Here is a 16184-nt window from a genome sequence, read left to right on the forward strand (position 1 = left end):
AGACGCTGTCAACTACGAGATGCTTCTAAATACGGAAATCCAGCACAGCATTACGGTTCAAACCACAAGCTCTTCCGTATCAGATGCTAGCCCATTTTCCAATGCGACTGTTATCTTGGACGGATTAGAATCACATCTCACATTGCGACAATTGAAGAATTTTGAACAAAATCAAAAAAAGGTACAATGGCCAGGACAGGTTGAAGACGCTAATTTTTTTTACGTGTGGCAACGTGTAAAACAAGATGTAGAATCTGAGAAATTGTTGAAAGTTAACACGACTTTTTCGTCAGAGGACGATTGCTTCCGTGGATTCGAGGAATTTGATCTAGACGGTAGTATCTTACTATGACATTTACAGTTTTCCTAATCATGCATGCAACAATATTTTCAGCCGATCGACGAAAGCTTCTTGTTAAGTACCAACTTCAAAGCACTGTCGAAAAAGATCCTTCTCCGTTAGAAACAGGTGATATCAGCCAAGGAAACCCTTTGGCGATGGAAAATTTTCGTGCTTCTGGTGATTGCATCGGTAATATTGTTTATGAGAACGTACCAATTTAGTATATTTATTTCCCATAATTGATATTTTCAGATGATTGCCATTCTATCGTTGGGGAACCCATTATCAGAAGCGCTATTAACCCAGGTACCGGTCGTCCGGATTGTATGCAAGAAGCAGGTGGAAGTCAGCATCAATCAGTGACAGATTCTTCAAACGTGAATTTTGGAACCACGCACATTGCAGAACCAGAACATGGCATCGACGATGACTTTTTCGACAAAGCTTTTCAAGTACCCTCTTCTGCGGCGCGTAAAACTCGTAAATTAAAGAAGTATAAACCACGGCCTCCATCTGTGGCTACGAGTGAGGCATTCAAGGCTTATTTTGAAACGATGGAATTAGAAAAGCATACGCAAGAGCAAGAAAAACAACAAAGGAAGGCCATTCGAGAAGAAAAAAGTTTGGCAGCGAAGAAAAAGCTGGAAACACTTACTGGAAAACGCCAGCGAAAGCTTTAAGGAAAAGGCTGAAGGAGCTGGTACTAATTTGGCAGAAATTGAATAGACAGTTGTGAAAAAAGTGATAAAGTTTAAATTATGATAAAGTTTGCTTTAGAAAGATTTCCAAGAAAAGTTGATTAATTTTTTTGTACATAAATGCTTAATACTCATACAAGAATAAATACCATGATTTTACATGCTGTTTTTTTTTGTGCGCAAAATTAGGAACACAGTGCGCAGAATATGGAACATTTGAAAAATGATGCGCAAAATTAGGAACATCATCACATACTCAAAAAATACTTTGTTTCATGTTACCGTTTTTCATTAGATCAACATTTATATTTTTATGTATACCTACATGCTAGAGCTATACAAATACTAAATCAAAATATTTCAAAACAATGCTGAATTTTTCTAGAAACTCTTTTTTTGTAGAAAATGTCTTAAGTGCGCAGAATATGGTACCATCACGGTACTTGGTATACCATTCGATTCTACAATGATTCGACACTACGCTTTGCATTCATACATACGGATGCACAGTAAAGCGAATAGATACCAAAAAGCATTTCCACTTTCTCTTCTTCAAAATCCTCTCCCGTACAGTCGCTCCCTTTCACTCTGGTTTCATTCCAGTTTTGATTTCATTCGGGTTCCTTTTTTCGTTTAGGCTTGGAAATGTCCGAAAAAGACAGTCAATGAACGGCATTCATCGAGCAAAGTGGTTGGTGTGTTTGATGCTAAAAAAAAAGTTGGTTTGAAAGAACAATGGAAAATCCAGGCAAACGTAAGTTTCGAAGAAAAGGTTTAATAAATTTTGAAAAAAAAAACCATTTCTACCTGTTTGGTTTTTGAATAATAACATTCAAGAATCAGTATGATTTTTTATTATCAGAATGAGAGTAGTTTAACACTCCGAACCCGATACCTCCGGTAAAATGTGTAACGGAAAATTGGCACAGTTTGAAAAATCATTGCTCAGCAATTTATCGATAGATTTTAAATCAGTTGATACCGAATAAATCTTCAAAGTCTGTAGTTTCAAGCTCGGTTTCAAGTTCCGTAAAAAGATTTGAAATTTGTCAATAACTCGCTGAGCTATGATTTTTCAAACATGACAAGTTTGTCGTTACACATTTTACCGGAGGCATCGTGTTCGGAGTGTTAATGAATCTATAGTTCCCAGGATAGTTCCTTTTCATATAGGATTGTTTAATATATTTTTTATTAAATTGTCGACCTATTAACTTCTACCTTTTAGAAATTCATCATAAATACATTTGCACGGATTTCAGAATTGAATGAGGAAACACCTTGCACTCAGCATGCCACGTTTACTGCTGTTCCAGCTGTTCAGCAGGATGAACTGGACAGTTTTTTAGCGGACATGTTTGGAGGCTGTCTAGCAGGTTCAAGCGGAGACCCGAAATGGATTCCAAACAAAACGCATCCAGAACAGTTAAGTGTGTTGGATGTTGGATGTTGGATTGCGACAACCACACCATGTCAACGTTTGGGAGTACTGGGCACAGAAGAAAACCATGCAAAAGGATCTCTTTGAAGCAGCTGCAGTAATTTACGCCGTTCCATCGACGAAAGTATCAGTGGAACGTGCTTTCAGTGCTCTGGCGTTAACGTTTTTAGATCAGCGCACATCCTTGGGTGAAAACACCCTAGAAGATTAGCTCACTGTCAAACTAAACCAACAATTTCTTGACAAGATATTTTTGAACTCAAATAATAGAAGTAATGGAAGGGTGATGTTTCAATGATCTTCAAGACAACGTGCATTCATTTTTTTAACAAGCAGATAAATAAAAACCGAAGAAGAGTAGATGTTTGTATAGTTTTTGACTTATTAATGTCATGCCGAGTTCTTATATATCATCATCGTATGACAGTTGACGAGTTTAGTCACGTTAGCTCCGTAAATATTAATATTTTCATAGATTTCTTGAGTTCTAAAATGGTATGAAACATCCATTTCCGACTTCTACAAGTTACGCTGTTTCCGGAAATATCCATATTGTATGGTATTTGCAGATTCATAGTGTTCTAGTACATCGGAAGTCGTTATGTTGTATTCCAAAATGGCGTCGAACATCCATTTCTGCCATCTACATTCTGCACCGGTTCCGAAAATATCCATATTGTATGGAATTTCACGAGTATTCATAGTGTTCTAGCATATCGGAGGCCGGCATCTTGGATTTCAAAATGGCATCGAACATCCATTTCTGGCATCTACATTCCACACCGGTTTGGGAAATATCCATATTGTAAGGTTTTTGACGAGTATTCATAGTATTCTAGCATACCTGAACCTGAAGACGCCATCTTGGATTCCAAAATGGCGTCGAACATGCATTTCTGGCATCTACATTCCGCACAGGTTCCGAAAATATCCATATTGTATGGCTTTTGACGAGTATTCACAGTATTCTAGCATATCGGAAGTCGCCATTTTGGATTTCAAAATGGCGTTGAACATACATTTCTGGCATCTACATTCCGCACCGGTTCCGGAAATACCCATATTGCATAATGTTTGACGAGTTTTCACAGTATTATAGCAAACATAGGTCGCCATCTTGGATTCTAAAATGTCAAACATCAATTTCCTGCATCTACATGTCATATCGGTTCCAAAAATACTCATATTGTGTGGTATTTGACAAGTTTAATTGTTTGCCTAATCGTGCAGGAGTCCTTCATTTACTTGCTGTTTTCCAACGCTCAACCCGCGCTAATATGACTGCCGATATATAAAAAAAGATATCATCGAGATGAATCGTATCATACTTATATATTCCAAGCGCTGCTATCTCACACTGGAAAGGAAAATAATGTGTGTGCGAAATGCTTCCGTAATCCGGCTGAATTTACAGCTCCCGCAGTTATCAATCAACTTGACCAGAGCAGAAGGAATGTATTTAAAAATCGGCATCTACAAAGCAACTGCACAAAGCACAATGCAACGTAGAAAGGAAATCTGACTGTTTTTAGATCCCGTTCAGTGCGACTGTTTTTTTCATTAGGTTCAGTGAATGCCGATCACTGCGAATGATGAATGCGAATAATGTACAAGTTCATGCAGTCACAGGCAGAATGCGTTCCCTCTTCAAGCCCTAATCACGGCTCTTATTCTGAGTATCACTTCCTTACCACCGTGTAGTGACACCCGTAATAAGGCCCGGTTACTTTTATTGTCAATAATTGTATTGTCAAAACATTCTATATTAGCAGACCGCACACGGGCAAAAATATCGTCAATACTCAAAAGACGAAGAAAATACGAGCTTTTGCTCCAGCCAAAAAATGTGGTGTGTTATTATTATTCTCACTTTCGGACCAGAATACTCGCGCACATGGAACTTCCTATCACCCATATTTTTGTTTTCGTTCGAACCGTATTTTCCATACATTTTTTTTTTGTATGGAAAATACGGTTCTAACGAAAACAAGAATAAGTGTCGTTCAGATTAGCGAAGGTTCACGGTAGTTTTTTTTTCAACTCGCTCGAACACGCCCGTTGAAAGCTTAAGAGGAAGAGATAGATAAAGATAGAGATAGAAATAAAAGAGGAAGAAGCCAATTCGACAGTGAGCATACATAAGGGCGTATACGTGATGATCGATTCTCTTCATCAACTTTCTCTCTGCAATAACTGCAGCTAAGCGAAACAATTTTCTAGAATTTGTTCAATGCAGAGTTGTAACAGGTTGTATTGGCTATCAAAAGAACAGCAAACGCACCGAGAAACGTTAATTCTAGCGAGTTATTAACAAAAGAGAAAATCGACGAAGAGAATCAATCATCACGTTTACGCCCTTATGCATGCTCACTGTCGAATTGTCACCTCTTCCTCTTAGGGGAAAACCCTCTGGTGAAAACAACTGACAGCATTTTCATACATTTTTCATCGGGCTCACGTCACACATCAGCTGGCCGCTGCACGCTAACTTGAAAGTACTCATTAATGAGTAAAAAAGACCCATTTTGAAGAAAAGTGGCTTAACTCATTAATGATTAAACAATTTTACCCATTAATGAGTATCTGTTACCCATTAATGATTAACAATTACTCATTAATGGGTAACAGATACTCATTAATGGGTAAAAAATTTACTCATTTAATGAGTTAAGCCACTTTTCTTCAAAATGGGTATTTTTCAACCATTAATGGGTACTTTCAAGTTAGCGTGTGGTGGGAGCTTTTGTCAAAAACGCAAAAAGTGTCAGTCCCAGTCAGTCAGCAAAATAAATGGAAAAAAGTTGTTTACCTGGAAAAGTACCCTTTTCTTTTAAATCGCGTTCTTTCGCAATACCTAGTTCCAAAATTGAAAAATCAATACCCCGTGCAAAATTCCCGTACCGTGTTCATAAGGTTCTCACAACTGCGGGCCGGGGTGGTGACGGTGAGTGTTCGAGCGATGGCATCGATCAACGATCTCCCGAACGAGATCCTGGAGTTTATCTTTGGCCTGATTCCGCCCTACCAGGATCTGGAGCAGTGTGGCTCGGTTTGCAAACGGTGGGCTTCGCTGGCCAGAAGTAAGTTTTGTTCAGTTCTTGTATTTCTTTCTCATGGCAAAATGTACAACTCCATATAGATGTACGAATACGGAAGAAAGCGATCCTGCAGAAGGGACTGATGGATTTCAATCTCTGCTGGAGGCAGGAGATCCTGAGTGGACAAACTCCGAGCATAGCGGCCCGATTTGCGCATGCCAGCTCGGTCCATCGGAATTCGATGTACGTATTCGGAGGAGCTTCGTCCTACGATACGACCTTCAACGATTTGTGGCGGTTTGATCTGAGCCGAAGGGAGTGGATCCGACCAATTTCGATGGGCACATACCCATCACCGAAGGCGGGAGCTTCCTTGGTTTGCCATAACGATCTGCTGGTGCTGTTTGGTGGCTGGAGGCATTCTTACACACCATTCCAGATGTGCACACTGTTCGATGAGTTACATGTGTATAATATTGCCGATAATAGGTGAGGGTGTTGAATTGGTTTTAGTTTGACCGAGTATTGAATGACTTTTGATTCTAGGTGGACTATTCATAATTTGGCTTTTGGACCGCCACCAATGACGGGTCACTCAGCTACGGTTCACCGCAACAAGATGATCGTCTTTGGAGGCTACCAAAATACGATGGAGAATCTTGGGACTTCAAATGATATCTGGGTCTTGGATTTGGAGAAATTGGCTTGGAAAAGGCCTACGGTTTCAGATTTGAAGCCACCGGCTCGTTACGGTCAGTTTCAGATGGCGATCGGCGAGGATCACATACTAATCCTGGGCGGAACCGGTGGAGTCAATCGAATATTCAACGATGCGTGGTTGCTGGATATGAGAAACGATACATGGCGTTGGCGGAACGTTCAAGTGAGGAACAAAAGAGGAACCGTCACTCACAACTGGAGTTACCCGGCATGCAATATCGGATCAAAGGTTATTGTGTTAGGACCAACCTCCCCAAATGATTTCCAAATCGTTCGACAGCACAGACCAGCGAACCATGGTTTGCACCCACCGAATCTCGGTAGATCTCGCCCGCCCAATGCCGGTGACCGAAATCGAGCAGTTGAACCAAATATTCCACCACGACAGAATCCAGTAAGGCCTCCACCGCCTCCACCACCGCTAGCCCCAGTAATCCCTGCAATTCCAGCTGTCCCAACACAAAATCTTTCCCCTCGCGAACCCGAACCCCGACCAGGTCCATCAAGAATTCCTTCTCCAAATCCTCCAGCCCAACCGGTCGCTGGTCCTTCCCGTTCAACACCGTCAATCCGGAGCCCGCTCTACCGACATCAACAGGACGACGAACGCATGCTACCGAAACGCTTCAATGAGGCTCCTTCCGAGCACGGTCACATGGCGATGGCTGCCTTTAGCGTCCCCCCAACCAACCCACCGCCTGTACATGCCTCCCGGGAACGACAACTTGAACGGCTTCGTAAAATGGAAGAGAAAATCTCCGCCATGCGAAGGGATCAACGAGAACAGCAGGAACATGCTGCCGCAGCAGCAACTGCTGCTATTCGCAATGCACTGCCACCTGCGTTGGAAGTGGCCCCAGTCACGCCAAAAAGAATCAAACGAAATGGCCTAGCAATTTACGTTTGTGATATCTCGCAACTGCTCAGCAACGACGGCAAGGAACCGACTATCGAGTGGCAGGAAACGAAGAACAGTGGCCTCATTGCCGGAGCGCCCGACCATTTCACCTTCTCGACCATGGTGACTGGAAACGGCGAGCTGATAGTGTTCGGTGGGCTCAACAAGAACCCGAAATCGGAAAGCTCGAGCGTAACCAATTCGGTTCACTTTTTGACGGTCCCAACGACGATCGTGTGAACCCACATAAGAAAGGACATAAACCATTGCGTGTGTTTGTATGTTATTTGCGCGCTTTGCTAATTTTTAATAATTTTCTTATGTGATTGTAAAATATGAAATGTAAAATAATGCTAACATTTTACTATATAAGCCAGTTCAAATAAATTTCTTTTTCTCTCTTCAAAAAAGACCAAGTATTATTCATCGATCATTCATAGTTTATTATTCGTCACTCATCCATTTTAGGAACAAAAGAACACGCACACCACCCACGCTAAATATCAATGCCCTCCTGTTGCACCAGGATGGTTTTGATCTTCTGCAGCAGTTCCTTCTTGACGGTGTCGGGGATCAGGGCCCGTGCCTTCGGAGTGACCTGCTGCACCAGCGCGTCGCAGTTGATGCTGTCCTGCTCTTTGATGGCTTCACGGCACAGTAGCCGTACCTGGTCGCTCCACCCGCAGGCGTTCAGCCGGAGACGCAGCAGGTCCTTAAGCCTGTTGAAGAAAGGAAATCATCTGCTTAACGACTAGAGATCCATTGCTGCACACGAAGCGAACTTACTTGGAACGATCCCCTTGCAGGATTGTGGTTTGGTCAACGCTTTTTGTGAATGTCATTTTGTTTTGAGCCAGCTAAGATTCCAATTTGCATTCGGTTTTGATAAAAACAAAATTCACTGTCTTTAAATCTGGCTCCAACGACAGCGTTCTTTTGTTTTGGTCCGGGTGTGAAGCTTTTATGATGTGCTTTCATTTTACGCGCTGTCAAACTTATGCTGGCAAAAAGCTGTACGTTTACAGTGAAGGCTGGAAAAAGGGACCGTGTCATCCAGTGTTCCCTAGAAATACTCAGAGGGAGAGATGGGCGGAGAGAATATTTTGAGCCAAATGAACTGGGGCCTCCCTTAGCTCAGTCGGTAAAGGCGCAGCAACAAAGCAATACCATGGAGGTAGCTGGGTTCAATTCCTGGTCCGGTCTAGGAATTTTTCGGGTTGGAAAATTTCTCGACTTCCTTAGGCATAGAAGTATGATTGGACTTGCCACGCAATTATGCCAATGCAAAAATGGTACAGGCATCGAAAGCTCTCAATTAATAACTGTGGAAATGCATCTAGAACACTAAGTTGAGAGCACGCTATAAGCTAATTGGCAAATCAAAGTTGGCACTCGTGGAGAATAGAAGTACTATGAGAGTGATGATGGTTTCAAAATTTTACACGGTGAGGTATACGAGTGCAATCTTAAAATGCTATTATTTTGCAAATTGAGCATTTTATTTAAATCTGGTTAATGTTACGTTAGTAGAAAACTTAAGGACTACCCAAGTAACAATTTCCAGTTGAAGAAACGCTTTCGTTTTGATTTTGTTCAGCTGCAAGTTGAATAATAATTGCACAATGTGTTAACCACAACTTTTATAAAACCCTTGTTTACACTGGTTTGGAGAACCTATATGTCGTGACCGGACCGAGGTTTCCAGCCTCGGTCACGGCTACACGAATCTCGGCTGCTATGCTTCACTGCAGCTGATGCTGTTCCTGCTGCTGCTACTGCTGCTGCTGCTGCTGCTGCTGCTCGTCCGTCGTCTTCAACGTTCGTCACAAGAATGACTTCTGCAAGCTTAGGTAGCCCATATTTATACCCAAAGAATGTTCCCCCTTTTACACAGCGCTGATAGCTGTCTCGGGATTTGCCCTCACAAAGCAATGATAATTAGATTTTATTTACATTCACGCTTATTTGGGTTTACTCAAATTAAGCGTTTCATTACTTGACTTAATTTTCATTTTTTTTTAAACATTATTATTTCACACCTACTATATCTACCACATTCTTCCCCTCTTCTACTCTTATGAATACAAATGCAAACTTATTTAGTTTTGATTTATTACTTTTTTTTTTTGCTTGCATACACAACCCAACTGTACCATTTTATTTTAAATTTTGCAATAAAATTCAACATACACACATTAATTTCATCGCTGACTTCTGACAGTTTCATAATTTTCCATCTATATGCATCACCTTTAAAATTTCTGCCTATTTCACTATGACCGTTTACTTCATTAGCATCAATGTCCACACTATCTATTTCTAAAATGCCATAAACTTTATTATGAAATTGAACTTCAGCAAGATATCAAGTTCAACATTACCGTTCACTTCAAGTTTGGAATAAGCTGTAATATAATTATTATTTTCACACATTACTTACATTAAATTGGGCTTACAGCCAACTTTATCATCAACATTACTTTTACTATGAATTTCAAAAATATGCACCAATTTAAGGTTCTACAATCATCTTCAAAATTGCTTTCATTTACAACATTTTGTATATTGCTATAAATTACAATGCTGTTGCCAATCACTATTACCAACAATCAATACGAAACTAACGATTTTAAATTGGCTCACCACTTTAGTAGCCTATTGGTCCCAAGCAAACGATTAACGTACCCTATTCTAGTTGAAATTCTATTACTACACTATGTTTGTTTTGATTCGCTATGAAAGTTTGACAGATAACATCAGGGGTGTGTGGATTCATGCAGAACATGCAGGGGTGAGTGAAATAGCTTGGGACTGCTTGGGACCGTTGTTCTGGTACTGAGTGAGCCAAAAATAATAATGATTTTCTTCGGGACCCAGTGGTCTTAGAGTTACCTCTATGCTATTACCATCATATTATTCAATATTGCTAATAACTTCCATGTATGTCAACTGCGTTATCCACTTTGTTATTTCAATCTATTTATTTATTTATTTGTCGTCAATCAAGAGTAGACCATTTTGATACAATCAACACATACACTTGGTTCTATATTACCATGAACTTCAACATCATGAACAATAAAGCCAGCAACCTCAATGATTTAATCAACTCTAGCATTTATATCAATCTCATCAACCAAAATAAACATCAACAGCATTATTAATTCATGCTTAAATTCCATGCTTAACTCAATTAATAATGTCAGCTTCAACATTGCCAACTCAACTCACATCATTCTCGTAAAGTTTAGTAACTTTAGCAAACAACCGTCCACTTCAAGTCTGGAATGAGCAAAAATATAATTATCATCTTCAAACATTACTTGCAAGCCAAACTTTTTCGTCAACGCCACTTTGAATTTAAAAATACATCAACTTTAACAATGTCGAAAACTACATCATTATTTACTATCAGCACATCAATCCTAAATTCATCTTAAACTTTACCATTGCTGTCACCTGCAACATTAAAGTCAACATCCAAGTCACCATACATAAATCTGAATATTGACCTCAACTTCAGCAATGTCATCAACATCAACATATTACCATAGAGGTAACTCTAAGACCGCTGGGTCCCGAAGAAAATCATTATTATTTTTGGCTCACTCAGTACCAGAACAACGGTCCCAAGCAGTCCCAAGCTATTTCAGTCACCCCTGCATGTTTTGCATGAATCCACACACCCCTGATGTTATCTGTCAAACTTTCATAGCGAATCAAAACAAACATAGCGTAGTAATAAAATTTCAACTAGAATAGGGTACGTTAATCGTTTGCTTGGGACCAATAGGCTACTTAAGTGGTGAGCCAATTTAAAATCGTTAGTTTCGTATTGATTGTTGATATTACTCTCTTGTTCAACATCATCGCCAATTTAAATATTGAAACCAATGTCAACATCGTCATTATCTTCAATAACTAACTCATCGACAAAAAAATTTGACACACTTAGGCAACTACTTTCGCTTTCCATGTCGATTTTATTCTGACAGCCTCATCATTCTCCATCTATATGTATCACCTTTAAAATTTCTGCCCATTTAACTATGACCGTTTACTTTATTGGCATCAATATCCACACTATCCATTTCTAAAATGCCACTAACTTTATTATGAAATCGAACTTCAGCAGTGATATCAAGCTCAACATCACCGTGTACATCAACATTACCGACAGAGTGGCCGATTTCATTCTGGCAGTTATTTTACGTATTCTCGGCAAAACGAAAGTTTGGAATATGTCCGTCTTCGTTTTGACATATCTAGTATTTTCGGCAAAGTAATATGTGAATTCCGAAAACTTCCTGATTCTGCGCTCGAAATCAACTTATCTTTTAAATACAGATATCTAACTAACCAAAATACTAACGAAGTCTTCAACACACGTCTAAGAAAATCCTCTCAAAACTGTAGAGGATTTCACTTGATTGCTCTCAAACATCTTCTTAAAAAACAACCTCCCTTCGCAGAGATCTTATCTGAACAATCTTTCCTAAATTAATTTGAGATTCTCCCTGGGAGTACCTTAAATATTTCTTGATAACCAATCATAAATTTTCTGCAGAACAATCGAAAAAAATCATGAAATTCTTGAAATACATTCTCCAAGAATTGACTGAAACTCAATTTTTAAAATTCTCATGAATTATTCTTAGACTTCCTGTGCAATTTATATCAGAATTGTCCTACAATTTGCTCAGAAATATCCTGAAGTTCTCCTTCCGAAAACTCACACTATTCAGAAACTCTTCTTGAGTTGCCACTGAAAACGTTCTCGGAATTTCCTCAAAAACTCTTGGCACAAAACCATTGGAATTTTACCCTAAAAATTCGATTTCTTTAGTATCCCCCACGGATCCTGGAATCCTTCACAATCGCCATTGAAGCCTCCACAGAGCAACAAAAAAAAAATTCTCTGAGATCACACAATTGACTAGGACATTTTTACTGAAATACCGTGAAGTTATCTCTCGAATTCATTCTAAAATTTAACCAACATTACTTTGGAATATAAATCTTAAATTTTTTAGCAGTTTTTCAAAATGACTGTATCCTGAAATCTAGTCCAGTGATTTTTTCTTTATGGTTCAAAATCAATTTTTTTTTTTAACAACATAAATTAACATCAATTTATAATTAACCTATTTGCTTTGTTTTTTTCAATCTGCCACTCCATCGCTGGCTGCGTCAGGGAACCACCGAAAATTCTCTCCTCCACCATCCCTCTGACGGGGAACCTCTTTCATCTCCCGGCCCACTCCACTGTTCCTCCGTCAGGGAGCTTACCGGGAACATTCCGTTTTGTTTCCGTCCTCCGATCATTCCACCAGCGTACCGGAGACAATCCTCCTCCGTCACTCTGACGGGGAGACTCCCTTTTTTCTATCTCCCGGGCTAATCCACTGCCCCATCAGGGTACTCCTTTTTTTTTCGTCTTACGGCCTACTTCGCTGGCCATTCTGCCAGGGAGCCTACCAAAGAAATTTTTCCTCTGCCTCTTCTGACGGTGAGTTTCTTTTTTTTTTCTTTTATATCCCGGCCTACTCCACTGCCCTTCCGTCAGGGAGCCTACCGGGGATATTTTTGTTTTGTCTTCCGGCCTACTCAATTGGCCATTCTGCCAGGGAGCCTACCGGAGACATTTTCTATTTGCCCGTCCAGGGTAGTCTTTATTACATGTATTTTTTTTTTCCTTCTAATTCTCAGCCTACTCCGCCAAGGAGCCTACTGCAAACAATTATTACTGCTCCGCCCTTCCGTCGGAGAGTAATTTTTTTTCCATTACATTACACTATACTTACATTGACACTGATCTACCGACTGCGCCATTGTCGTGACCGGACCGAGGTTTCCAGCCTCGGTCACGGCTACACGAATCTCGGCTGCTATGCTTCACTGCAGCTGATGCTGTTCCTGCTGCTGCTACTGCTGCTGCTGCTGCTGCTGCTGCTCGTCCGTCGTCTTCAACGTTCGTCACAAGAATGACTTCTGCAAGCTTAGGTAGCCCATATTTATACCCAAAGAATGTTCCCCCTTTTACACAGCGCTGATAGCTGTCTCGGGATTTGCCCTCACAAAGCAATGATAATTAGATTTTATTTACATTCACGCTTATTTGGGTTTACTCAAATTAAGCGTTTCATTACTTGACTTAATTTTCATTTTTTTTTAAACATTATTATTTCACACCTACTATATCTACCACACTATACAACTGCAACACAAAGGTGTTGTCTAACGTATTCAGTAAAACGTTTATCCAAAATCAATTTCTTGTTGAAGAAACGCTTCCATTGTGATTTTATTCAACTGCATGCTGAATAATAACTGTACAATTTGTTTATTACAACTTTTGTAAAACTCTTGTTTACACTGGTTTGGAGAACCTGTTCAACTACAGCATTATATGTATACGCGGTATAGGAGTAGAAGCAACTTTTATACAACGTTTATAGATACATATTAAACTCAAGCTTTATTATTTTGGTGAAAGCTCTTATACAACGTTTGTAGACACTTCTTGACAGCTGCTTTGAAATTTAGTAGAGAGTAAACCTGAGAGGCGTTTGTTACACTCTTTTATGACTCCTAAATAATCATTGTACAGCAAGCGGTGAAAAGCGTTTATAACACTTTTCAATGACTCCTTAACAACCGGATAGAAGCAACTTTTATACAACGTTTATAGATACTTATTTAAACTCAAGCTTTATTGTTATGGTGAAAGCTCTAATACAACGTTTGTAGACACCTCCTAACAGCTGCTTCGAAATGTATTAGAGATTGAACCTGAGAGGCGTTTGTTACACTCTTTTATGACTCCTAAATATTAATTGAACAGCAAGCGGTGAAAAGCGTTTATAGCACTTTTTAATGACTCCTTAATAACCGTTGTGTAAGTACTCACAATATTCACAGATTAAAATTAGTTTAACAATTGTCGTGGTACGCCAAAATAATTGCTTGTACAGTTTTTATTAATTTAATTTATTTGTGCACATTGAAAAAATATGTAATTATGCCATAATTCACATTCTGTGATCATGGAGGAAGTAGTAACAAGCATCTGTTTAATCTTTGATTGATATTCTTTCAATTAATCTCTCTAATCATTAATTGAGAGAATTTATCTAGAAATGTTATCGTTGATTATATGATATATGTCTTAAATTAATGTTTGCATTTATCAATAACACCTACATATAATTTACCTCTACTCCACCAAAGGTTTCTCGAAGCAAGATTCGAACTCATGATCCCGGATTGCCAGCCGCTTCTGTTTCCATCTGCTCTATTCTTGAATACATATTTTGATCATATGAGAGAAGTATATCAAGCTCATCTTGAGTAACTTCTCTTGCAGTCGAATAATCATTGCCTTATGGTTATATAAACATGCCTATCACTTGTGCTATTTTTAGCAACAAAATTGTGGTTGGTCGAACGTAAACAATCATTTAAGAGTGCTCCAAGCAGTTTTTGAAGCTTTTAACCAAATGGCAATACAACTACATTCTTGTACAACTCTGGAAGCTATTATTCAACGTTTGATCAACTCAAGTGTTTTATAAGAGCTCCCAATGGTTTGTTTTGATGCGTTAATTTCACGTTCTATATAGCTCTTGTCAATCAGTTTAACTAAGGTGCTATAAAAGTTATCGTAGGTCTTATAAAGCATATAGGTAAACCGAACGTAAACAATCATTTAAGAGTGCTCCAAGCAGCTTTTGAAGCGTTCAACCAAAAAGGCAATACAACTACATTCTTGTACAACTCTGGAAGCTATTATTCAACGTTTGATCAACTCAGGTGTTGTATAAGAGCTCCCAATGGTTTGTTTTGATGCGTTTATTTCACGTTCTATATAGCTCTTGTCAATCAGTTTAACTAAGGTGCTATAAAAGTTATCGTAGGTCTTATAAAGCATATAGTTAAACCGAACGTAAACAATCATTTAAGAGTGCTCCAACAGCTTTTAAAACTTTTAATCAAATGGCAACACAACTACATTCTTGTTCAACTCTGGAAGCTATTATTCAACGTTTGATCAACTCAGGTGTTTTATAAGAGCTCTCAATTGTTTGTTGGGTACTCAAAAGGCATATAATATAGAAAAAAAATAATTTCTTTTCAGATTTTTATGTGTACATAGATTTCAGCTTTTCTACCACTGTAGCAGAAACCAGATTTAAATAAAATGCTCCATTTGCAAAATAAAAGCATTTTAAGATTGCACTCGTATACCTCCCCGTGGAAAATTTTGAAACCATAATCACTTTCATAGTTCTTCTATTCTCCACAAGGGCCAACTTTGATTTGCCAATATGCGATATGCAATGAGCTTGAAATGCGAAGAAGAAGACGAAGAAGAAGAAGAAGAACTTCAAAATCTGAGCCAATCGAACATTCCCATTAGAATTTTTCTTATTCTTACTAGAATAAATTTGAGAGTATTGCAATCGAACAGAAATTCAATCACCTTTATGTTTTGTGTGCTTCTCAAATTCAACTAGTTTTTGGAATCAAAAACAATATTCTAACTCTATTCATTAATTGATCTTTGCCGGTTAACGAATGGCACCAAGAAATGTGCAAAATATTGCGATGCAATCAATTATTATTTTGCTCCTAAATTGAATCAAAAATACAAGTCATTTGAAATGCTAGCTTCTAGCAAGGGTTGCAAGATAATTTAGGAACAAATCCCTGCTGCCGAATTGTATTTTGTTTTCTCCGCCTATCTCTCCCTCTGAGTATTTCTAGTGTTCCCTAATAAAAATGTTATGGTTAATTTGCTTAACGACGTGTTCGGGGTATCATCCAAACCATTTATGGAATAGTTCAATCATTTGGGTCATCGTTCGTGCATGGTATTTTTTATTAGGGTTGTCACATATTGTTTTCAAGCTTCCGGTATCAAATTTAATTTATTTAATACAGAGAGAATGTTTTGAGCCACATGTACTGCCAAAATTTGAGCTAATCGAATACTCAAAAGCATTACTAACAAAGAAAGATTAAAATGTAATCATTTAATGATTAA

The 16184-nt window shown here is 38.8% G+C and overlaps 2 protein-coding genes across 2 annotated transcripts in view; one reads left to right on the plus strand and one right to left on the minus strand.

The window, feature by feature from the left end:
* e(y)2 (enhancer of yellow 2) overlaps positions 1-8056 on the minus strand; it is a 278423-nt gene extending 270367 nt beyond the window's left edge. Inside the window, exons 1-2 of the mRNA XM_065219632.1 lie at positions 7925-8056; positions 7630-7857 (exon numbers count right to left, since the gene is read on the minus strand). Coding sequence (XP_065075704.1) covers positions 7635-7857; positions 7925-7980 — 279 coding nt within the window. The 5' untranslated portion in view covers positions 7981-8056 and the 3' untranslated portion in view covers positions 7630-7634. The remainder of the gene's footprint in view (positions 1-7629; positions 7858-7924) is intronic.
* Positions 5276-7497, plus strand: Fbxo42 (F-box protein 42). The gene is made up of 3 exons (XM_065219595.1): positions 5276-5562; positions 5622-6009; positions 6067-7497. Exons 1-3 carry the CDS (start codon positions 5442-5444, stop codon positions 7376-7378), a joined length of 1821 nt encoding a protein of 606 aa, XP_065075667.1. The 5' UTR covers positions 5276-5441; the 3' UTR covers positions 7379-7497.
* Positions 8057-16184: the final 8128 nt, after the last annotated feature.

The sequence above is a fragment of the Ochlerotatus camptorhynchus genome, unplaced genomic scaffold (genome assembly GCF_037179485.1).
Source record: "Ochlerotatus camptorhynchus isolate MF236.1 unplaced genomic scaffold, CSIRO-AGI_Acam_v1.1 ptg000107l, whole genome shotgun sequence".
Taxonomy (NCBI): domain Eukaryota; kingdom Metazoa; phylum Arthropoda; class Insecta; order Diptera; family Culicidae; genus Ochlerotatus; species Ochlerotatus camptorhynchus.

Excerpts from the sequence above, each read along its gene's own strand:
- Fbxo42 (XM_065219595.1), top strand. The coding sequence starts at position 5,442 with ATGGCATCGATCAACGATCTCCCGAACGAGATCCTGGAGTTTATCTTT. Across the intron at positions 5,563-5,621 it reads GTGGGCTTCGCTGGCCAGAA|ATGTACGAATACGGAAGAAA; the intron begins GTAAGTTTTGTT and ends AACTCCATATAG. Across the intron at positions 6,010-6,066 it reads TATAATATTGCCGATAATAG|GTGGACTATTCATAATTTGG; the intron begins GTGAGGGTGTTG and ends TTTTGATTCTAG.